The 23,327-nt window shown below is 46.9% G+C and overlaps 1 protein-coding gene across 2 annotated transcripts in view; it reads right to left on the bottom strand.

Annotated features, from left to right (window-relative positions):
- Positions 1-23,327, bottom strand: part of FLI1 (Fli-1 proto-oncogene, ETS transcription factor) — a 120,489-nt gene that overhangs the window by 26,429 nt on the left and 70,733 nt on the right. For both annotated transcript variants that reach the window (XM_019660179.1, XM_019660180.1), the window contains 3 exons: positions 15,941-16,095; positions 11,459-11,662; positions 3,243-3,308 (listed from right to left, as the gene is read on the bottom strand). In XM_019660179.1, the coding sequence (XP_019515724.1) occupies positions 3,243-3,308; positions 11,459-11,662; positions 15,941-16,095 (425 nt within the window). The remainder of the gene's footprint in view (positions 1-3,242; positions 3,309-11,458; positions 11,663-15,940; positions 16,096-23,327) is intronic.

Raw genomic sequence — 23,327 nt, 5'->3', positions numbered from 1 at the left:
GTGAAGCAACGTCCTCCACAGCTAGACTGAAGAACAAAAGGACAGCAACTTGTCTGTTCCCCTTCCCCCAATTCCCCAGCACTGTTCCCATCCCCTAATTCCCCAATAAAAAAATCTTAAAAAAAAATAAATAAATCAAATCTCTGAGCAAACAAACTACTCTTAGATATTGTTTTCATGAAAAGCCAGCTAGAAGGGTAAGGCTGTGTTTGTCAGGGGAACCATTTGAAGGAAGGGATTTTGAATCCTGCAACCTAGGTTTGAGTCCTTGCTCTGCTGTTGAATCACTATGTGCCCTTCAGTGAGCCACTTAATATCGCTGAGCCTCACTTTCTCTGTCTGCAAAATGGAGATAAGCATATCGACCTCCCGGGGGTGTTGTCAGGCTCAAAAGCAGAGGCACAGCATGTGAATGTGTCTGAGGCATTACTGAATCCTACATAGATGACAGTTGTGGTTGCTATTGCAAATGGGCAATAATTGTTTCCATCCTATTTTATTTCAGTGCATTGGCCTTGATAACTAAAGGTAGAGACAGCGCAACTGTTGTAGCTGGGTCCAATCTGTGACCACAGAATATTTCATATAAAGAGGCTTAAAGACTGTTATAAATTAATTTTTAAAAACCAGTCTTACTTCCTGGGCACAAATCACCTTTAGAAAGTGCAATCATTTTCAAGAGACAAGCTGGGAGGGTGATTATGCCATGTTAAAGTCAAAAGGCATTCTAATTTGATAAGTGCATTGAAGAAGCATTAATAGAATCATCTCTTCAACTTCTTTGTGCTCGATGCCAGCACCTGCCCTATGTAAAACACACACACACACCCTCTGGTGCTTTAGATGAACTCTGGGTTTGTTTGGGGGCTCTGTGTGTGTCTTATTTAAACAAGGTAAAGCTAAGGTTGCACGATGTGTTCGCTTTATTTTTCCATTTAATATTTTAAGAAATAAAGGCAGCGATTAGAGAAAAGCAGAAGAGAGTGAGGTGGGGAGGAGGGTGAAGTGGAGGGAGAGAGAGGCTTGGTTAGCTTTGTCTTGCTAATGTACTTTGTTTTGTGGCCCATGGCCGTTCAGACAGATTCAGACTAACTCACAAGGGGAGGCTACACAGAGCAGCAAGCCAGCTCAAGTGGAAAGCGTTATTAGGGACAAAAGATGCACCTGCAAAGCTCAGCCTTAATCGTCTCTAGAGGCCAGGGCCGATGTTGGCAGATAAATGCCCGGCACCACCTGAATGAGGTCCTGGCAGCGTGTTTGCCTGGATACTACAGTTAATTCATTGCAGAAGAGGGGTTGCTACCCAGCGAGAGCGAGCTGCTCCTGCAATGCCTGAATAAGCCCCGTGGCCTTACAAACGCACTTACTGGACACAAAAGGACCAAGGGAAGAAAATGCAGTATGGCAGGTAGAGGAGAGGGCTGAGAGCTAAGGCCCCTGGAGGAATAATGAATTGGTTATTCATGCAGTTCAACACAGACTAACTAGCTGCTAAACTGAAATCTGTATTTTACACCCGGTATCAATAATTCTCTCACTGGCTCTGCCCCAGGGTCTCATTAGTTAATACTGATATTGTCATCAGGCCTTAGCCTGTGGAACTGGAGGAACGTTCAAGGACCTCCTTCCTTCCTCCTTCTCTTCCTTCTTCCCTTCCTTTTTCCCTTCCTCCTTCCATTTCTTCTTCCCTCCCTCCCTTCCAAGAAGTGGGTCCTGTCTGCAAATGAAATGCAGTTCCATAACTGAAATAGATCAAGCAAAGTGGCTCTGAATAAAAGCAAAGCCCTCGCCCTGTGGCTCCCAGGTCATCGCCTTAGAAGCCAAGATCTTGAGAGTCTGGGCTTGACTCAAACGGAGTTAGTTCAGCCCTTTCATCTGACAGGAAACTAAGGTTCAGGGGATAAAATGATTTCCCCAAAGTAAGCCCAAAGTGTCCTGACCTCCAATCGAGTGTGTTAGTCACTATAGTACCTTTTCTTTCTTCTAGACATTTGCCACATGATGTTAAATAGGTCATTAAGTAAAATGTGGCTTGGACTACAGAATGCATCAAAACAACTTCAGTTTTCACAGCAAAATTCAATACATCTGATTTGGAAAGGAAAACAATAGCATAAATAGGACTTGCCCGGGTAGGGTAGGGGAGAAGGAAGCAAATGAAAACCATGAAAGTTTACAACCAGACTCGTCATGTTGTATATTTTCTCCACTAAATTTTTGGTTATCATCTGATTATAAATTGTTAGCGGTAAACACAAAGCCCTATGTGATCAAAGGTGTGACCTTGGCCAAGACACTCAGGCTCTTTGGGTCTCTGTTTCTTCCATATCCATGAGGATTTTGAACCAAATGGTCTAACGTTCCTCTGAAATAGTATGCTGTGTTATTCTATATACAACCAATACTGAAAACTTCTGCCTTCATTCTATATTATGGCAGGTGTGCATTAAAGAAAAAGTAGCAAAGGAGAGACAGCCAAGGCAGAGAAAATGCCTGCCATACTCCTGTTCATTCTTCAAGTCCCCACACAAAAGTCCCCTCCTCCAAGGAATTTCTCTTTTGCCTTGCGTGGACATTTTTATTCATGTTTTCTTTTCTCCCTTAAACTATGCATTATTTATTTACTTGTTTAAATGCCTAGAATCTAACACAGTATCTGGAGCAATAAATCTTTGCAATGTTGTTTCATAAATAAAGAGAAATACTATTGTAATGTTTGCTAAAATCCTCACTGGCAAAAATTGTTTGCTAAGATTGTTTTCTTTCTCTCTCAACCAAACTAAACCAACTAGACCAACCCCCCAAATCGCCACTTTGGAACTGCTAAAACTTGTTATAAAACCAAATTTAAAAACAAATAAAAAATAAACTTTAAAATGTGGCATTGTAAGAATCCCTGAAATCTTCATCTCATTATCTTCAACAAGAAGACCCAACTTTCAGCTTTGAAAGTGAGCAATATCCATTTCATTCTAAGGCCAACACATTTTCATTCATAGAATAACAACTTTAAGCCATATCTTTATATTATTGCAAGCTATTTTAAAACCTTGTTGTAGTTTTGCAACAAGTGGTACCAGCAGGATAAGCTGTGGCTTCTTGTCTCATATGTTAGAAAAAAGCCGAGTGAAACAAGAGAGTTGGTGCATGGACCTGAAGCTCCTCAGACCATTTTCACAGTGTGGAACTGTGCCATGCCTGGTACTGAAGACAATTCTAAGTACACGAGAGAACAGACTCACCTTCTTTGACACTCAGTCGTGGGGATTGGTCTGTGTGAGAGGTCGTATTATAGGCCAACAGTGAACCTGAAAGGCAAAGCAAAAGCAGGTTATAACCAAGACATTCTTCTGAGATCAAGAGTCGGAGATGTCATGAGAAGGGAGTAGGAGGGGAACAGTTAGGGAGCCGGGATGAGGGACAGCTGACGCCCTGGGAGAAAGAAAACGTTAATGGAATCTACTTGGGGTTAGCTTCCTGGGGTTAGGATCAGAGTAAGTTAGCACAGGATGTTTGTGGGTCAGACACCCATAAGCTCTCCCCAGCAGCCACGTATAGTTCATTAGTTCTCGGGGTTCACACCCTGTCAAGGCAGGAATGCAGGACGGGGAATCAGAACACCAGGGCCTGTCCCAGTTCTTCCACTAACACCCCGTAAGCCACTTTATATGTCTAGACCTTGATTTCTTCATCATAAAAATGAAGGGCTGAACTGGCAAACTTAAAGACTAGATAGTAACTATTTCAGGCTTTGCAGGCTAAATATAGTTTCCATCGCACATTCTTCTTTGTTTTTGTTTTGTTTTGTGCCTGGGCCAGAGTTGGCCAGAGTTGGCCTGCAGCTTGCAGCCTGCCAGGCCCCGGAGGAGAAGACAGCACAATCCTTCCTGCTATGATAGCCTCTGGGTTTATGTGCAGGTCCTTTCACAGGTGGGTGAGGAGCTTGGATAGTCATGTGGTGGAGGGGCCTTGGGGGTTGGGAAGGGGGTGAAGGTGGTAGTTCTCCCAATGGTAACTTTTGCTAATGTCTAAGAGGACACAACTAACCATGAAGCATACATAACACACTGAATTTTCTGTCATCCCTGAGTGCTGATATACAATCTTTTAAAATTAAACTTTAATGTGGACCTAGTCTGTATGGAGCACTGGTGAAGGCATTTGAAAGACATGATAGGTTTTTTTTGTGTGTTGCCTATAAAAGAACAGTCTCCCTTCTTTCTTAAAACTAGTCGTGTTCCTTAGTTTCAAGCAAATTCAAAAGTTTTATTTTGTAAAGTGTAGACTTTTTTTTTTTTCCGATTCTCCTTGAGATTCACCTGGGGAAACTCTGAAGTGCTTTCAAAAGCAGGGCTAGGGTCTGATTTTACAAAGGACACGATAAGCTTCACATAGGTGTGTGAGGCTAAAAAAGTCTTTCAAAACAACCCTTTTCCCTGCTCCCTGTGGATGAGTGGACTGACTTGGGTGCCAGGACTTGGAACAGGGAATGGGCTGTCAGACACGCTTATTTTTAGTCTCAAGTCGTGGAAGAGAGGCAGGAGTGGAGCTGCTGCCTCACCCAGCTGTAGGCGTTTGGTTGTGCCTCAAAGAAAATGTGTGCCCTTCCCAGCCAGACCGTGAGGGAGAGAATTTTATAAAAATCATCCAACTGCCTAGAACCTAGGACTTCTGGCTTGGGTGACTATTACTTCTAACTCTGAAATAGTTCCAGACAAAAAAGAGGAGGGCTGGTGGTGGTAGTGAGCCCGCGAGATGCCAAAGTGTGGCTATGTGGATACCATTTTAGAAATGAGACAGTCACATGCACATAACATCCAAGAGCCAGATGCGTTTGGTTATTCCATTCTCAAAAATATTACGGGCAAAGTGAGGCTGGCACAACCTCATTTTAATATAGTTGTTACACAAATGAGAATTTAAAATTAGACCCACCTCTTACCACCTACTAGCTTTGTGGCCTCCATCAATTTATCTAATCTCTCTAAGCCAGAGGCTCCTCATATATAAAGTGGGCTAATAATAACACTTACCTAATATGGCATTGTGAGGATTGAATAAAATAATACATATAAATTGCCCCAAAAGACCTTGGCTCATAATAAGTGTTCAATAAATGCTAGCTATTATCATCACTATTTTTATATCACTTCTCCCACAGACACCACAATTGCATACAATAAACCCTTTATAACAGAGCTTGCCCAGCATTAGTCTTATCCTCTGGAATTAGAGTTATGAATGGGTTCTGCTGCAATAAGAAATAATCCTCCATGACTGGAAGGAGGTTAAGAAATGGAACCAAATGTTCCAAGGGAATAGAAAAAAGTCTCAGGAGTGACCAAGAATGTCTGCCTCTCTGTCCCTGATGTTCTCTCCCTCAGGCTGAAACCTCACGGCTGGAGCAAATAAAGAAAAATGATGGTCTCGGAGGAGCACGCTGCCTGAGTCATTAGTGCAGATTTAGCTGAGAGCACGAAGCTTAGATAAACCACATTTATTAAATTTCCCCCGTGGTAAAACGTCTTCTTCGGGCACACGTGAATTCCACAGGAAACTCCCAGAAAGCCAGGGTCGTTTGACCTCTGCAAAGCTTGCATGAAATACATATTTCATGGTAACCTAGGAAAAGGATTTTGCCCTGAAGACTGTTGGTGGTTTAAGTTTCACTCCTACAAGGAGAGGCTGCCTTCCCCGAGGAGGGGCTGATTAGGGGTATCTGACCACCCTCCCAAGGGACCAAGAGTCCCTTCTTTTCACTGATTCTTATTTAGTTCCGTAGGCTACCGAGGGTGGCACAGCATGCTCTTTTCTTAAGGAAACTGGTTCTGATGTGAGAAGGTCCTCCCTGGAGCCTGGCCTCCCGCTCTGTGGCTGTGGATTGCTTTCTCCTGCTTTGAGGCTTCTTCTGCATGACACTAATGTGCCCCTGAGCGCCTGTACTTTCTGCATTTCACCTCTTCAGAGTTAACGGGGCTGAGATGAGGAGGGAAGGGAGCCAGCAGCTCATGGCATGCTCACCGTGCCAGACGCTTTGCATCTATTCTCTCCCTTAATCCTTACACGAGTTGTGTAAAGCCAGTAGCACAGGATTTCCTTTTACAGCTGAGGAAATCAACATTCAGAGAAGTCAAGTAATTTGCCCAGGATCACACAGCCAGAAAACCCGGGAGACCAGCATCCCATTATGGTCCAGCAGACCCTGCAGCCTCCAAGCTGAAGCTAAGAAACAGACAGCATTCACCTGTGGTGTTGGAAGTCAGCACAGCGGTCACCTTTGGGGAGGAAGCAGTGGTAACAGAGAAGGGGCACAAGGGAGCTTCTAGTCTATTCCTCGACCCGGCGGTGCCTATATGAGTGAGTGGATCCACTTTGTGATAACTCCTCCAGCTGTGCATTTATGATTTTTGCACTTCTTTGTATGTTCCACTTCAATTAAAATGTTTATTTGCTTCTTATGTATTAGTGCATGTCTGCAGGCGCATGTGTATTTCTATGTATGTGGGGCCCTGAAAAGCATGAAGTGGCTGCTGCGGAGAACGGAATGGTCCTCCCAACGTGAAACCATAAGGACAAAATAAATCTCCATTCTTGAGCCCATGCGCCCCTGGAGACAGTATTTGGGATCTGAAAGAAGATGGAAATGAGCAGCGTGAAGCTCTGCAGGTGTGGGGCAGAGCCCGACAATCGGGCTTTCTTCAGCTCTGTATCGCCCCCACCTAACCTGCTCTTCATCCCAGACACCTGGAGCAGGGGAGACAGCAGCGTCCCAGTGCCAAAGCCTTTGTCTCCTGCCGCGCGGAGATCACTCCCCCACCCCCAGCCGGACAGCCAGCCTATTGAATCTGGGGCTCCCTTTTCTCTGTGCTGTGTCAGTGGCTCTGGTGGGGAGGAGAGAGGTGAGGCCCGGCTGACTACTGAGCCCAGGGAAACCTGGCCCTTTGTTCCGCTGGGAGCCTGCTCTCCTGTCCTGGTCAGGCCCGGGCCTGGAAGGGATAATACTTCACCAGCTTAATGACCCGGACCCATCACCTTTGCCCGACCATCTGAGGCGTCGGTGGGAACGCCACAAGACGCAAAATGTGTTTTTCATTAAGTTTAAATTAAAAATGGGAATCAAGATAGATACCTTCTCTGTGGTCTCCCTGTCACACAACATATTTCATGCTCTTGTGCCGCCACTATTTAAAAACACAGTTTCTGAGTATTTTTTTCACAGGCCAGATCCAGTGGTACATGCAGAACCCAACTTTTTGTACAATGAAAAAAACACTCTTTTCCTGCTGCCTCTGGCGGGCCCCACCCAGGACCTTTTGGGCTCCCAGAAACCCCAAACTCCCCCCTGTGGCCCTGAGTCTGAACTGCCAGTTGGGGACAGCTCTCACTTCGTTTGAGGTCCGGCCCAATCTCACTTCCCGCAGCCCGCGAACTGTAAATATGGCCTCTGCCAAACGGGGTGTGCCTCAGAGAGATACTGCAGGGCTGCCAGTCAGGTTCAGAGTGTGGGGTGCCGCCGGGAAGAGAGAAGGACAGGGTTAGTGCGGTGATAGGTTTGGCTTAATCTGCCTCATTCCAGGAGACCACAGGGAAGTTTTCCGAAAGCGTTTATCTCTTGGTACAAATAAAAACAGAAAATGTTGTGGGCAAAGTGGCCTGGCTCTCACCATGGAAGCCCCAGGGGAGTGAGGCAAATTCTAAAGTAGCACAGGGAAGACAAGTGCGGTGCAGGTTAGCTCGCACTCTATTCAGTCATCTCACCTTAGAGGTGAGGCTGCGAGCCCGGTTTCAGCCTCGGACTGAAGAGGCCTGGGTCTTAGATATCAGGCTGCTCTCCAATGGCTGTCTGCCCTTGAGACACATTTCTGAAGCACTCCAGGCCTCAGTAGCTCTGGCTTTAAAATGGGGGTCATAAGTAGTTGTCTATGTGGTGTCCACCAGGGGGCATCCTGTCCATGTAAAGTGAATGACACCTGGGGAGATGCACACCTGAGCCCTGGTGTTCCTAGGAGACTCCAGAATCATCCTGAGTGCTGTGTGTGCCTCCTCCCCAGGCCCAGCCCTCACCGTCCTGTTCACATTTCAAGTTTGGGCAATGTCACGGCGGGACAGTATAGGGTCCAGCCACTCGGTCGGGAATTGCAGCTGAAAAGCCAAGGTCTGAAAAACAAGCACCTCCAGGGAGACTAAAGAAATGCTAACATGCCAGGCCATCGGACAGGGTATAGAGGGGCTCGGGGCATTGCTATTTCTTCTCTGCTCTGGAAAAACACACTTTTTAATTTAAAATTTGGTATTTAAAGCATAGCTTCCCTCCCAGACAACCAGAATAAGTACTCATGCACCTTTCGTGAAAGTGTAAATGTGATGCCAGAGCTTCTTTTCCTACGAGGTTCCTTTTTTTTCCTGCTCAAGTCCAGAAAGATCAGACACTGGAGAAGCACAATGCATCTGGAGCTAAGTTCTCAGGTCTCCAGCTCTCCTCTGTTGACTTTCCTTAGCCCCATAGTACTTCCTCCATCTGTGTGGAGGAGCTCAGCTGTTTTCCTTCTATTTCTTGCTGAAGTGGAAATGTTTGAACCCCATACCCCTCCTCAACAAAAGGACAGGTGATAAAGCACAAGGCATTAGCGCCCCTTCCCGCTGCCTCAGCTCAGCTACCCTGACCTCTTTCCCCAACGCACTGGCCTCCCTGCCTGAGCACAAACCATCCGCTGGAAGTCGGTCTGGAAAAACAATAAAGGGTTTGAAGACACTCTGGTCGACACTAGGGAGTTCCCAGCAAAAGAGGCAGCAGACGGCCACGAGGCACATGACCTCCTGCAGTCGTTTAGCAGGCCAGCCACCACCCAACGCCACAGGGTCCCAGAGGCTGAAACCTGAATGTAGACACCAATTAGAAAGACGCATGAATCCAAACTGTTTTCCAGGATCATTTCCAGTCTAGGTTCCTCAAAAGGCCTCTAGACCATTACAATACTATGCTGGGGCAAGTGTTTTTGAACCTTAATACAAGCATTTTAATTTTTGCTTTTGCAGGCAGATGTGGTTTGTATATCAATGCACAGACCACTTTCTATTTAGCTGTTTCAACATTGTATCATGTATGTGCTTTGTTCCATCTCCTTTCAACTCTGGAAATTTGCTCCACTAATAATCTCCTTTCAGGAAACCACATTTTAAAAACAGTCATTGGGGCATCTTCCTTAAGATCTACAAATATTCTTAAAAAGAAAGAAGGACAAAGGAAGCTACTCATACTTTTCCTTGTCCTGCTACCTATTCCTCCACAATACCACACTCTCTGGCCTCCACTTCTTCACCACCCGCTGACTCCTTTCACCTTAATATCTGCTCTCCTCCAACAGAGATCCTCCTTAACGGTTTCCAGCGACCACCTTATGAAACTCCTGGGCCCTTTGAGCAGGTGTTGGTTGGTCCTACTGCAGGGTCTGTGGCTTGGGTTCTTCTGTGATAAGAAATCCTAGTGGGGACTTGGGTTGTTTATGACCCGCCAGAAAGCAGGGCCTGGGGATCACATGGCATGAATGGGCTTTCCCCACATCAAGTCAGGATGTGCTTGAACATTTCTCCAACAAGTGGCCATGGAGCCCCAAATTATGAGACCCTTTATGTGTTCTGAGCATGCTCACCATGCTGCAGCTATCCATCACTTGTCCCACAAAGGAAGGAAAGGAGCCAGTGACGCCTGGACCTCCTGCTATATGATGCCAGGCGGAGCAGAAAGGCAGATGTGGTCAGTGTTTTTGCTTTGCTGGTCCCTCCTGCTCGTGCCCACTTCCACCCCTGCCCTGCCTGGCTAGTATCATTGCAAAACTCCATTCAAAGATTCTATTTAAAAAGGAAAATTCTATAAGCACATAAAGGCTGAGAAATACAGATTGTCAGAAAATGCGAATTCTCCAAAGCTCAGAAACACTGGGTGGAAAATTGCCCCCTCTTTTGAAATGGTTGTTTCTTGGGCTGACCTCATGTTGCAACAAGACTCAGACATGAGGTAATTGCTCTGGTGTTAACATATACTGCATCATCCACACTCTCCCACTGGTTACCAGACGCCTCGGAGAGGTGACCAAAGAGCCCAGAGGCACCGGTGGAAACTTCTGAAGGCGTTTTTAAAATTTTTCATTTTTAAAGCCAGTGTGTCTGTGTCCTTACCCCACACAGATGATTACACGAATAGCAAGTTTGAAGACCCCCTGAATAACGGAGGGCAAATAAAGAACTAACTAACCCAGAGCCTAGGAGACCAGGAAAAGCGGCCCATTGCGTTGCCCAAGGATCTTAGCTTCCAAGGGGCTTCAAAATCATCCAACTCCTTCTCTCTGAAGCTTAACTTCTTCAAGATTCCCAACAGCCTTGGCCGCTGACAGCAAACACTACATCCTGAGACCGTGTCTATCTTTGGACATGGCTGACTATTAGAAAGCGCTCTCGTGGGATGAGTCCACATCTGTTTTCCTGTCGCTTCAACTCCCAGATCTTAGATTCATCTTTTCTGGCCACAGAATAATCCTTCAATACTTGGGGTCATTGATATATCACCTGGCTTGGATTTCTGGTGAAGAGTTAAGGCCGAGGTTATTAGTGGGCCTAAAAGAATTCTGTTCCTACCTCTGTGTATGCTTTATAGCAAATAAAATTGTTGGTTGCTTGGTGCTAGAGAACACTCACACTGGAGAAATCCTTCAGACAACTGCACGTTCTTTTCATAAACGCTCCTTTTCTGAAGGTCTTTTCCTTCTTACTGTGCCAGGAGAAAGCTTCCAACAGATCCTAAGAGACCCGTAGCACCTGCTACTCTCCCTGTTTCGCTACGAAAGGTGTGTCAGTAGCAGCTGAACAGGTGGGGTGGGTGGTACCAGAGCGACACCAAGAATACGAGTAAGTCAATGTGTACATTTTCAAAGCCTTCAATATGAAATCCATGAATCTAGATTTACTGAAGAAGCTCTCAATCATTGCTCAGGAAAATTCCAGCCCGGGCACCCATCTATTTATAATTACAGGGCTAAGCAGTTTCTGGGAAAGGGTCCTCATGGGAAGTGTGTGACCAGCCTCTGGCAGACCCTTCTAGACCACAGCTCCCTATTATTTCTCCATTCCTCATTTTACTTCCCTTGACACTACGGGACTGAGTCATTCCCCTTGCAGTGTCTGTAGGAGCCCATATGACCTTGGTATCCTTACAAGCCCAAACTTGCGGCTCCTGCAGCATATGCCCAGTATAAACTGATGGCAGGGGACCCAATTTCTTTTCCCGGATTGGCTCCATGGGAAATCTTGGTTGGGAGCAAGTCTTGCAGAGCTCTCTCCCAGCCCTGGGGACTTGGGCTATATCCTCCAGGGGTGTGTGTGTGTGTGTGTGTGTGTGTGTGTGTGTGTGTGTGTGTGTGTGAGGGGTGGGGTTTCACTGCCCAGAAACAGACAGGGCACTTACTTTCCCTGAGGTAACTGAGGTGTGATAACAGCACTTCTGTGTTGTAGAGGGAGGTGGCTCGGAGGAAGTCCTCCTTGTTCATTTTGCACAGTTCCTTGCCATCCATGTTCTGGAAGAAGGCTGTGTCGATCTCCATCAAGCCATACTCCTTTATCGCCCACTCCAGCCACTGCCGCACGTGCTCCTGCGTCCACAGCGTGGGGTCTGCAGGGGAAAAGACCTGTTAGCAAGGGCTGCAGGTGAGGCTCCCTCCGCTTCATGAGGCTGGAGAGCCTCTCTCTGTCTTCTTCCCTCCCTTCTTCCCTCTCCCTTTGTGTCTCTCTCCTCCTCTCTCCCTCTCCCCGGAACCTCATTGGGAAAGTGGGTTCCCTCCCAGATGGTCCTCCCAGCACCCACATCTGGCTCCACAGCATCTGGCACTGCCTGAACCATTTAGCACTCTGGGGAGGCTCTTAGCTGCCTCGCTATGTGCCTGACAGAACACTCTTCTTCAAAGCTTTCAGAAGGCAACTGAAGCCTTTGCCTGAGAAATGGTGGCATCAAAATGAAAATAAACACAGTTCCACAGACCCAGGGACCAAAGTCTCTGGAAAGGGAAACCATCTGTATCTTGAGAGCGCTGATGATTTCACGGAAGAATATGAACCGCTCGGATGGAAAGAGAGCTGTATACATCTGTACACACTTTCCCTGCAAGTCCATCTGTGCAGATGGAAAACCCAGTGGTGTTAAGTCCTTCACATGAATCCAGGCTGGGTTTTCTCCTTTTGGAGACAGCTGTGTTGAAATTTCTACCAGATCATTCTCCAAACGTTTTTAGGATATTTAAATCCCCAAAGATGAGAAATGGTGTCAGAGAGAAAACCTTCAGCCCTTGAGGGAATAAAAAATGCAAGGCCTGAGGCCACATTCTCTTAGGACCCTCACAACGCCTTCTCACCCAGGTATGTGTATGAGAAAGAATGTGTGTACTAGGAGTGCTGGTGAGGAGTCCGGCATGTTCCACAGTAGATAGAACCTTTCTGTCTTATCATTTATCATGTTCTGGAGGCCATCTCTTTCCTTTTTTCACAACCAATTGTTAGTGAATCCAGTAAACACTTTAAATGTGCTCCTCACAGATGAAAACAACATGGCTCTTGGCCTCATAAAAGACCTAGCCACATCAGTCATTCAGGTGGGAAAGCACATAATTAGGCAACAGATTTTGTGATGGTAGTTGAAGCAATCATAAGTGGAGAAGAATAGTGTAAATTTGGAGAGTCAGGGAAGGCTTCCTGGAGGAGGAGAGACGATTGGACATTGTATGTCAGCTGTCAGCCCCAGCTTCTACTGGGCCTGCTTTATTAGCATATTTATTTGGTAGAAATATCTGCGCTACCTCTCAACCACTTCACCCTCTCCTGCCAAGTCTGTGAAGGCTCTCAGCAAAAACAGGAACCAGGTTTCAATCATTAGGAGTGGCTGAGGGGAAAGGAGCAAGGTTCTGTTGTCTCCATCACGCCCTGTAGCTGGGCTGCCAGAGGCGATTCCCCTGCTCTTTCACTCAGAGCTTCTGCTGGCAGCCCTTGTCTGGTATGGGTTCTCCATTTCTCCTTGGTTTTTCTATGTGAGAATCAGGGTGGCAGGCGCTGTGTCTACTTTGTAAAGTGCCCGGCAGTGGCCCATTCATGGAGTGGTTGCTGTATTTGTGCTGAAGGCAAAGGGGTTGGCGAAAGAGGAGGATGAGAAGAGGAGAATCTGGCGGACTGAAGGGTTAGGGGCTGCTGGCTGTCATATCACAGCCCAGTACCTGGCAACTAGTAATAGTCCAGATTTGGGGCACCTACTATGTGCCAGCTGCTCCACGTGTCTTGTTTTTCACATATCAAAAAAATCTTGCAAAATGGTTTTTATTTTCATTTTACAGGTGGAAAGTGGAGTCTTGAAAGGTAAGTACTTAGCTCAACCTTAAGTCCCATTCTGAACTAGGGTTCCAATCCAAGTCTTCCCAGGACCTCACTTAGTTGATGGGGTACGTCCCCTGACCCAAAACCTGCTCTCTTGCCTTCTCATCATCCTGCCTGAACTCACCTGCGAGTTACTCTGATACTAACCAAAAAACAGAGCTCCTCTTAGAGCGTCAATGTACAAGTCGGAAACAATTAGGTATGGGCCATTGGTAACTGGAAATAGGTTTGTACCATTTCAGAACTCTAAGGAAAAATGGTGTGGGCTGGGGGATTGGATTTCATAGCATATTATTTCATCTGATCTCCTTTGCTTCTCCTAATTCCTCACTTTTAGTATCCATGGTCTCAGATTGGATTTTATACCCCATATTTAATTAATTTTATTATTTCCTCCCTTGCTTTGAGCTCTATCACAATATTATTTCTCTCCCTTTATAGCACAATGAATTATAAATCTTCCACTTTGGATCATGCTAAACTCTTCCAAATGTACTGGATGATTTAGCCCCAGTTTCTTCCCATCTGAACTTGGGTCTGGTGATTAACTAGGGCCCTCATCTATACTTGTCTTAAAATCCCACCATAAATTCAATCGGTTCCTCTGCCTATGTTTTATTGCCTTGATCAGTGGACTGACTCAAATGAGACTTTTCCTCGTGTCTAGGAGGCTCACCTGGAGGAAGCCAAACTGAGGATAATGCTTAAAGATCGAGCCAGAGGTAAAATAATGAAGTACATCCATAGCTAATGAATTCATTACACAAAGTGCTTTAAAAAATCCTTTGATATAAATGTATGCTGTTGTCATTATTACTGCTACAGTTACCTTGGCCCACTGAAAACTGATATTTTGATATATTCTTTTTGAAAGTATCACAATACCAATTCAGAGTTGAAGGGCCAACCAAGCACTCTGGTCATCTTTGTCCCCTTTTCCTATCTTCCCGCCAAAGTGACTACAGAAATGACATGGTGTCAACATTTGGTTCAGCGACAATCTCTGGTCCCCTAACCCTTCAGTCCTGAATATCCCCTTCCCATGCTGGCTGCTGTTTGGCTAGGCGGGGGGATCTGACACCAAATGAGCAAAGGCCTGGTGAGGCTTGGCTTGGCTTTGGGGAGTATGGAGAAGTCCCCACCACGTCCACTTTCGTACAGTTTCATGGTCTGCCTTCTTTTGATGAGAAGGGAAAAGACACAGTTCTCCTGGACCTCACAGATTCACCTGAGCTAAAAATTCCTAGCTGAGGTCCTGGAGGAGATCAAGCATTAAATGATATAGGTCATGTAATGTGGATAAAGCAATTGATAGGATGCCTGGCACCTGGAAAGTGCTTAATAAAGGGAAGCTATTCTTCCCTTTCCTTTGTGAAATCACATGCTTGTGGAAGAAGGAAACTAAAAGTGCCTTCTGAACAGTTTTCCAGTCCTACAGGGTGCAGAAACATTCCCAGTAGCCCCCGCCTCTCCTGCTTCACCCATCCTCATACCTCCTGCCCCTGCCCACCTTGAATTTGTTCCAAAACACAAGGGTGTGGCTGGAGTCCCAAGAGATGACGAGAGACAGCTTCCCATGGAAAATAAATGCAAAGGGCCAGGGAGGAGAAGCCCACACAAAACCATGCCTTCTAGACCAAAGAAGCAAATGCCTTTGGATTACCTAAAGAGATGTCTAATCTTTGTCCTCATTTGCAACTGTGTTTACACTTTTCCAAATGGAAGGGGCTTTGCCTTTTTGGTAAAGTTATTTTAGTAAGATGAATTATAATCCCTGCCCTATAATTCACTTTGCTTAAGATTTGGACGTTCTAGTTCCTGCTCCCTGGCACCAACTCTACACTTTGCAGTTTTCAAACTCCCTTTTGGATCAGGCGGCTGAGCTTGCTAGTCTAGCCGAGGCAGAGCGTCCAGCCAATACACTGAAGGCTTGAACAATGATTTTATTTTCTGTAACCAACAGTACCAATACCTAGGAAAAAATAGGCTATTTTTACATAATGACATAACTTGCTGCACACATGTTAAGGCGCTCTATTTGTTAAATATAGTTATTTCTATTTTGAAGCTGAAAGAGCTGGCTATAATTTTGGAAAGGTGGAACCCTGCAGATGCCAGGAAGCACATGCCTGATGGGCATGACAGATCTCTCTAGCCACGTTACTCCTTAAAGGCAAGGGTGGACACGTCTGAGGGTTCCTGGGACTCCTGTTCGTTTCAAACGGCCTTGCCTCTGCTTTCTTTACAGGCCACATCCTATGGGACCAGGCACTGACATACGAGTAGAGTCTGTGATGTGACGTGTTTGAGGGTGGGGCTTCTGGAATCTGCGCTTGAGGGTTCTGGTGACATTGAGATACTGCGTTGGAGGGCAGCTAGGGGAGCGGGTGAGAAGTGCTGCTTTCCTGAGTTAGTATTTCCGCAGAGAACAGGGTACCAGGTAAAGGTTTAGATGCCACCAGGACAGGCCTACCCTTTAACCCAAAAGAGTAAAGGATGTGGATGCAAGCCAGCAGCCTGGTTCCCAAAGTACCTGCGGGGACGATGACTCTCCTCTCGTTGGTGGTCATGTTGGGAGGAGGGGGGCCGTTCTTCTCGTCCATGTAGCTGTTGTAGTTCATGGCATTGGACTCACCTCCACCAACCAGCTTGCTGCATTTGCTGACACTGCAATCCACTGGAGACTCTCTAGAGTGAGAGGAGACAAAGCCGGGAGGAAGCCATCACTGCCACTGCCATCCACACAGAGCGGGAACTCCCCCCAGCCAATCGCTCAGACAACTGGGAAGCCGATTTCCCGGCCCCACCTGGCGCAAGAAGGATGACAAGGATACTGCTGATGCCACCTTATTTCTAGCCTCCAGGCTGCCACCAGAGTTTTCTTCAAATCCCAGCCCGATCCTATAATTACGGTACTTAAAAGCTTTTGGCAGCTCCTACTACCCTCAGATTAGAGTCTGGTCTTCTCAGTACGAGATCACAGCTCCCACCTGCCTGCAGCTGACACTTTTCACCTTGTTGCCAGGCAGCCCACACTCTGGCAGCCCTTGCACCAGTCTTTGCTCCCCATTGTGTTTCTGCCTCGGTTCTAGGACTGTCACTCTGTGTGACTCTTAGCTTGGCAGGTGCCCTATCCCCTTGCGGGATAGAGGTTTTCCTGAGGTGGTGACATTACTTTTTTTTTTTTTTAACCTTGATGTCTTATATAGAGCCTTATATAGGAGGTGAGCGATAGATGTTTCCTGAGTGAATTATTTTTATTGCATGTATATAATTTCAATGCATTTTTCTCATACTGTTCTACTGGAACTTCCCAGTAACCCTCCAAGATAGGCACAATAAGGGTTAATAGCTCCTTTCTATGGTTAAGGAAACCGAGAGGTGAAGTGACTGGCCCAGGGTCACACAGCTGGTAAAGGCAGAAGCGGGACTCGGGCCTTTGGCGTTAAGCTTCCCTATCAAAACACACATGCAGAAGAGCTGGTCACGGCATGAAGGGGGAATAGAATCCAAGAAATTGAACCTGACAGAGAGGCGGTGGTCCTAGTGGCATGTTGCAGCCCTAGCTCCCCAGCTCACATGGGAAGCATATAGATGTGCACAAAGGATGCAGTGAATCACCCAGCCTGCCCTCAAAGGACATAACCCAATCAGCACCAGGAGTTTTGCAACCTGGGTGCACAGAGGCTCTCCCTGGCTTCAGCTCAGCAATGAGCAGCCACCTAGAGATCTAAGCTGACACCCAACTTGTGGCCACCTGGTACCTGGAGCAGGCTGGCAGGACACTCCACATACCCCCACCGAGCGTCATGGACCCCTCTCTGCATGCCCAGAGGAAGTGCCATCCTGCCCTGCCCCAGCTTCTACTCAGCCACTCGGCAGTGGCAGGACCAAAGGAGACAGTCAGAAGGCCAAGGAGAGGCCGCAGCCATTGTTCTATGGAGCAGGAAGCTTCAGTTCTGGCCACCTGGGAGATAGCCAGTTCTTCCAAGAGTTCCAAACCTGGCCTTCAGACCAAGGAGCTCAGATAAGGTTCAGATTATAGCCGTCCAGCTCTGGGCCACAGAACCTCTCCAGGCTTCCCAAAGGCCTGGCCACTGCCCTCCCTCACTCTGCTGTGGGCAGGGACGGACCATCATGCGGCCTTAAGGGTCAGGGGCATGCCAGATAGGGTCCTGCCCATCCTGCAACATAGTGGCAGCAGCTCCATAGGCAGAGAGAGAAACCACTAACACAGAAGAAGGGAGTAACAGCCTCAGAGGGTGGGGACTCGGCAGAGTGGGGGAGGCCTGAACACATTCAATAAAGAAAATTAAATGAATTTGTTTCTTAATCTGAAAGGAAAAAAGTATTGAAGATCACTTATCATAGCTAGGAGATAAATGCTCCACTGAGATATTAGAAGGCAGACGGTAATTTTTTCCTGATGTCTTGCAGAGGGGAACATGGGCTGGAAATGAAAATAAGATGTATAACTTACACATGTTAGAATTTAAGGTTTTACTATTCGCCTACTGTTTTTCCAGGCAGAGAACCAAGAACCAGCCGTCAGAGCCCCAGATTGTTGAAGGTTTAATGTCCCCATGGCAGTGTGAGGGAGGCAGTAGCTCATCAGGGCTTTTCACCAGGGTTTGGCCTTTGGCTTCTGCTGTTGAAGGACTTGGCCTGAGATGAAGCTGTCCCTGAAAGACCCTGGTCCTGGGTCTGAGCTGAGCTCTGGTCGAGCTCACTGTGCCCCCTCCTCGTGGAGAACCACAAGCATGCGTATGCACACACATACATATACACATGCATGCATGTGTGCATGCACATACAGGCACACACATACACATGCACATCCAACACATGCACACACATGCAAGCACACACATGTACACACATGCTTGCACACACATGCATGCATGTGCACGCACACATGCACATGCCTGCACACATACATGTGTATGTATGTGCGTGTATGCACACGCGCACACACACACACATACACACAGCCACCATGGTCTGGCAGACTTTCTCAGCATACTTGTCCATTGTGAAACAACCCAAGTACTGCAGAAGTTTGGAGGATTAAGCTGGCCTCCAACCAAGACAGCAACGTTTTCATTGGCTGGGAACTCCATGGCAGAGGGTGGGGCTGCCAGAGCACACAGTCCTCTGGAAGAAGCTGGAGCTCAAGGGCCGTGGGCAGGGGCGAGGGAACTTGCAGCCAGGAGAGCACTGTCTGTCCAGGGGCAGGCGTGATGGCGGAGGAGGTGCTCCTCCACAGGCTGCACTCCCTTTTAGAAACATCAGGGAGACAAGTTTCACCAAATTCTTTCCCACATCAGCCAGGCCTCTGGGGATTTCTGAGCCCCAAACTGACCCCATGCCATGCAGAGGTGTGAAGTCAGAACCTAAGAGATCCCTGAAATGAAGTAAGCCTTTAGGAACCTGTGGCAGGGCCAGTCCCTGGTGCTTGGAGTAGAGAAAAACAGATTTGAAAAAAGGAAACATTTGGTAAAAGCTGCCTGGTATGTCAACCTGGTAAGAAGGGGAGCTGTGAGCACCACGCTGAGCTAGGCACCTGCTGGGGAGGTGGGTACCAAGGAGGCAGGAGGACGATGTCAGAACCATGGTCAAGCCCGGGGTTCTCTTGCTGGGGAGTTAGACCATGGTTGGAACATGCTCATTTCCTATCCCATAGAAGCTCTCATATTTCTGTTTCCTCCTCTTCCCTTCCTCCAGCCCCTGTGTATGCATCTGCTCCCCAGCTGGGCAAGGTGATCGGCTCGGGAGCTTCTTTGGATTAAGGCCCTGTTCTCAGTCCCGGACCCCTCAGCTGGAATCTGCAGAGGGGCGCGCTTTGGGAGACACCTGGCCCCACCCTGGACCACCTTACTTGCCCAGGCCAGCCCTGCTCTGACAGCTCAGGAAGAGAAGAGAGGGAAGCCATACCTTTACCGCTGGCCTGCCATACTCCCCTCCATCCCCAAGCTCTCAGCCACTTTGCTTCCTCCAGACAGCACCCACATCACGTGCGACCATTGGGTTCAACAGCTACTGCTAAGGGGGGGGGGGTCCAGGTGAAGCACAGCATAAAGGCTGCTGCTCTTTAATGAGGCAGCTGGCGCCTGTGAAGAGGCCAGATAAAAACAAGAGGGAAGGGAGGGGGAGCACAGATGGAGGGGAAGAGGTTTGGCCATTCAGCTTGTCTACACTGCTGCTAATTTGTATTGAGACCTGCATTTACAGCTCACATGGGGTTGGGGCCCACAGGCAGCTGATAGCACTGGGACAGGTGACAAGAGAGAGGGTCTGAGGCTGCCACAATAGAGCAGGGAGGAGGTAGTGGCTTCAGGAGGGTAACTCCTCTCAGCCATGACTCAGAAAGCCACAGTAGGGGAAGTCACAGCAAAAGTGACGTGAACCCTGTGGCCTGGTCCCTTATGTTTACACTGGACATAAGTTTTCTACTCCTCTGGTTCTATTTTTGTGTGTGTAGTGAATGTCGCTTTACAAAGACTGCTACTGATTTCCAAAAGTGCCTTGCGAACTGTTGAGCAATTTAAAACAAAGTGAGACATCTTGGGTATTTGAATAAAAAGGAGGTTTCAAAGACTGCTCCCAAAGAGGACCCCTTTAGACTATCCAAATGTGTTCTCTACATTCCCATTCAATTAAGGGGATGTAACCCAGATCCAAAGGGCTGCAGCCCAGGCTCACCGTCAGCGGATGCCCAGTACTCACACAGCTCATGGGAGCTCGCAAGGCTGCCCAAGCCACATGGTTACATTAGGGCCTGTCCTGTGTGTCTCCCACATAATGTGTACATTGTATAAAAATTAAGCAAATCTGTGTTGTCTTTAGAAATGTCTTAGGATCCATGCATAGATGTATACATACGAGTTTTTGTTTGTTTGTTTTTGAAAAAGAGATATAATAAGTTAAAAGCAAATTTCAAGAAAAGAAATCACCCATAATAAAGCCATCAGCCTGACCCAATAGCTATTTTCACCTCCAAACAGAGCAGATGCTCATAGCTTCTGCAGAATCCCGTGTACGGCTTCCCACCCAGGTTACATGTGACATGCTTCATACTGTAAGGTTCAGAACCTTAGGATGCCCCTTAGGAAGATGCTTTGCAGTCAGGGAGGCAGGAGTTACAGGGTATGTGAGGTTGCCCTTCCTGCATGGAATGTGAAGTCTCTAGGTGTCTCCTAAGGCACCCCAGTCCTGCTGGCCAGTCCAGGGAGTTTGGGGCCCACAAACACTGAACTTAGGTCCTGCACACCAGGCACACAAGGCAAGCACATCCTTGCATTTCCCCTCCATAAACTGATACTCTTTCCTTCACAGATGTTTTTCCCCAATCTTCGTGGTTGAGACAGGATGCAGCTGAGTTATTTGCAGACCACAGCTTGGATCAAGTTGCTGAAGTCTACACCCAACACAGAACCTATGGGCCTGGCTGTTTCAAGAACAACTCATCCTACCAGACTCAACCACAACAGGGAGAAATGGAGAAAGAGAGCAAACCTTACACAATGTGAGCAAGCTACACTTTCTCTGAGCTCCTCAGACCTCAGTCTCTCCACCGGACCCTGTGACCATGGTCCAAATGACTAAGTACTGGGGTAAAAAGTGAGAAGAGCATCGTAGCTCTAGGTCCACAGAATCCCTCCTCCAGAGACAGAAATATTTATGGGGCTGTAGCAAGCCTGAAAACCCAAGTTAACGACGCACACGAAGAAAATTCACTCTGAATCACAGGACAGTCCTAAATGCTCTAGCCCAGCGCTGTCCACGTGAAGTAGAATGCAAGCCACGTATATAGTTTTAAACTTTCTAGAGCCACATCGTTAAAAATTTAAAAAATAGGTGAAATAAATTTTAATAATATATTAAACTATATTAACTCATTACAGCCAAAAGGTTATTTCAACATAATCAACATAAAATAACTAATGAGCTATTTTACTTTTTTTCCCCACACTACATCTTCTAAATCTGATGTGTATTTTACCAGTAGAGCACATGTCAGTTTTGAATAGGCCACACTTCAGATGCTCAAAAGCAACGAGTGGCCTCTGGCCACCGGATGAGAGAGCACAAGTCTAGTCCATGAGCCGAGAGATCCCAAACTGTAGTCTCTGCTTTGGGTTTTGCATCTGAAGTGAGGACTAATCTTTTGCATTAAAAGAGCCATTATCAATAATACTCAGGGGATAGGAGAGGCACAATGTTGAGGATGAGAGATTTCAATAGCGGCATCTATTTGATCATGTTATTTCTTTTTTGCGTAATCAAATAATGGGATCTGACATGGTTCCAGCCTCAGCAAAGACATTTTTCTGAAAATCCTTGCTTCCTCCTGCCCACCAGTCCAGCTTACATGTGAGCACTTAGAGAATATTTATGAGGTGCTGGCAACGGCTGTGCCTAGCCTGCTCGGCTCTGAGAGCCCACTGTGTCTTCTTTGTTTCTCCAGGGGAGTTGAGAATCCATCAGTCTTTCTGAGCCTACTTTGTCACCTGCTGATGGTCTGGGTCAAGACAGGCAAATCAAAAGCAGGGGCTGCTTTGTGCAAGCAGAGCCAGGTGTNGTTATTTCTTTTTTGCGTAATCAAATAATGGGATCTGACATGGTTCCAGCCTCAGCAAAGACATTTTTCTGAAAATCCTTGCTTCCTCCTGCCCACCAGTCCAGCTTACATGTGAGCACTTAGAGAATATTTATGAGGTGCTGGCAACGGCTGTGCCTAGCCTGCTCGGCTCTGAGAGCCCACTGTGTCTTCTTTGTTTCTCCAGGGGAGTTGAGAATCCATCAGTCTTTCTGAGCCTACTTTGTCACCTGCTGATGGTCTGGGTCAAGACAGGCAAATCAAAAGCAGGGGCTGCTTTGTGCAAGCAGAGCCAGGTGTCTGTTCTCTGGGGTGTTCATATAGCTCTGTTCCAGCTGGATTCTGGTGTGACCGGAGCCAGGGATGAGCTGACAAGTGGGTTCTGAAAATGGATTTCCTTGGGGGATCCTCTGTGCCCACGGTTAGTATCTTGGAGTGCTTGAGCCTTCCTTGAGCAGTTGTGTCACAAATGTAGCCTCTGAGCAAACACAGGCTCCATCTGAAGCACTATCAGCAGATCGTGGCCTCCATCCTATCAGCTTATACATTAATGCCCTACATGACTTTGAATAAGCATCTTCACCTTCAGCCTGGTTAACCACACATTTATTCACTTACTCATTTAACGACTATTTATTGAGCACCTATAATGGGCCAGGCACTGCTCAGTAAAGAAAAAGAAGGGCGGCTGTTTGGATCAGTTGGTTAGAGCACGGTGCTTGTAACACAAAGGTTGCCGGTTTGATTCCCACATGGGCATTGAGCTGCACCCTCCAAAACTAGATTGAAGACAACGACTTGACTTGGAGCTAATGGGTCCTAGGAAAAACACACTGTTCCCCAATAAAGTTTAAAAAAAGAAAAGAAAAGAAAAGAAAAGAAAAGAAAAAGAACACCTGCCTACATTTAGACATGGATGTGATTAGAGCCAAGAAGAACTAAAAAGACTCAAGGCAGGGTAGATTGACAGATGCTGTTTTAGATTCAGTGGTCAAGGAAGACCTCAGAAAGGGTGGCATTCAGGCAGAGACCTAAAACAAAAGAGAGTCATGTGACTAGATGAAGTAGGAGTGTTCCAGAAAGAAGGATCACAAGGGAAGAGACGCGGAGGCAGGAGTGTGCTCAGGGTCCAGGAGCAGCTAGAGTCTTCGGTGGCAGGTATGGAGGGAAGGAGTGAGATGGGGAGAGGGTGCAAAAGAGGGTGTCAGAGGGGTGGTGGGGTGATGTGAAGGAATTTAGATTTGGTCATAAGCCAGTAAAAGGTTTTGAGCAAAAGAGTTAAATATTTTGAAAGGATGACTCCAGCTGCTGTCTGAAGAAT

The sequence above is a fragment of the Hipposideros armiger genome, unplaced genomic scaffold (assembly GCF_001890085.2).
Source record: "Hipposideros armiger isolate ML-2016 unplaced genomic scaffold, ASM189008v1 scaffold_313, whole genome shotgun sequence".
NCBI classification, from domain to species: Eukaryota; Metazoa; Chordata; class Mammalia; order Chiroptera; family Hipposideridae; genus Hipposideros; species Hipposideros armiger.
This window is presented reverse-complemented; position numbering and strand designations above follow the sequence as displayed.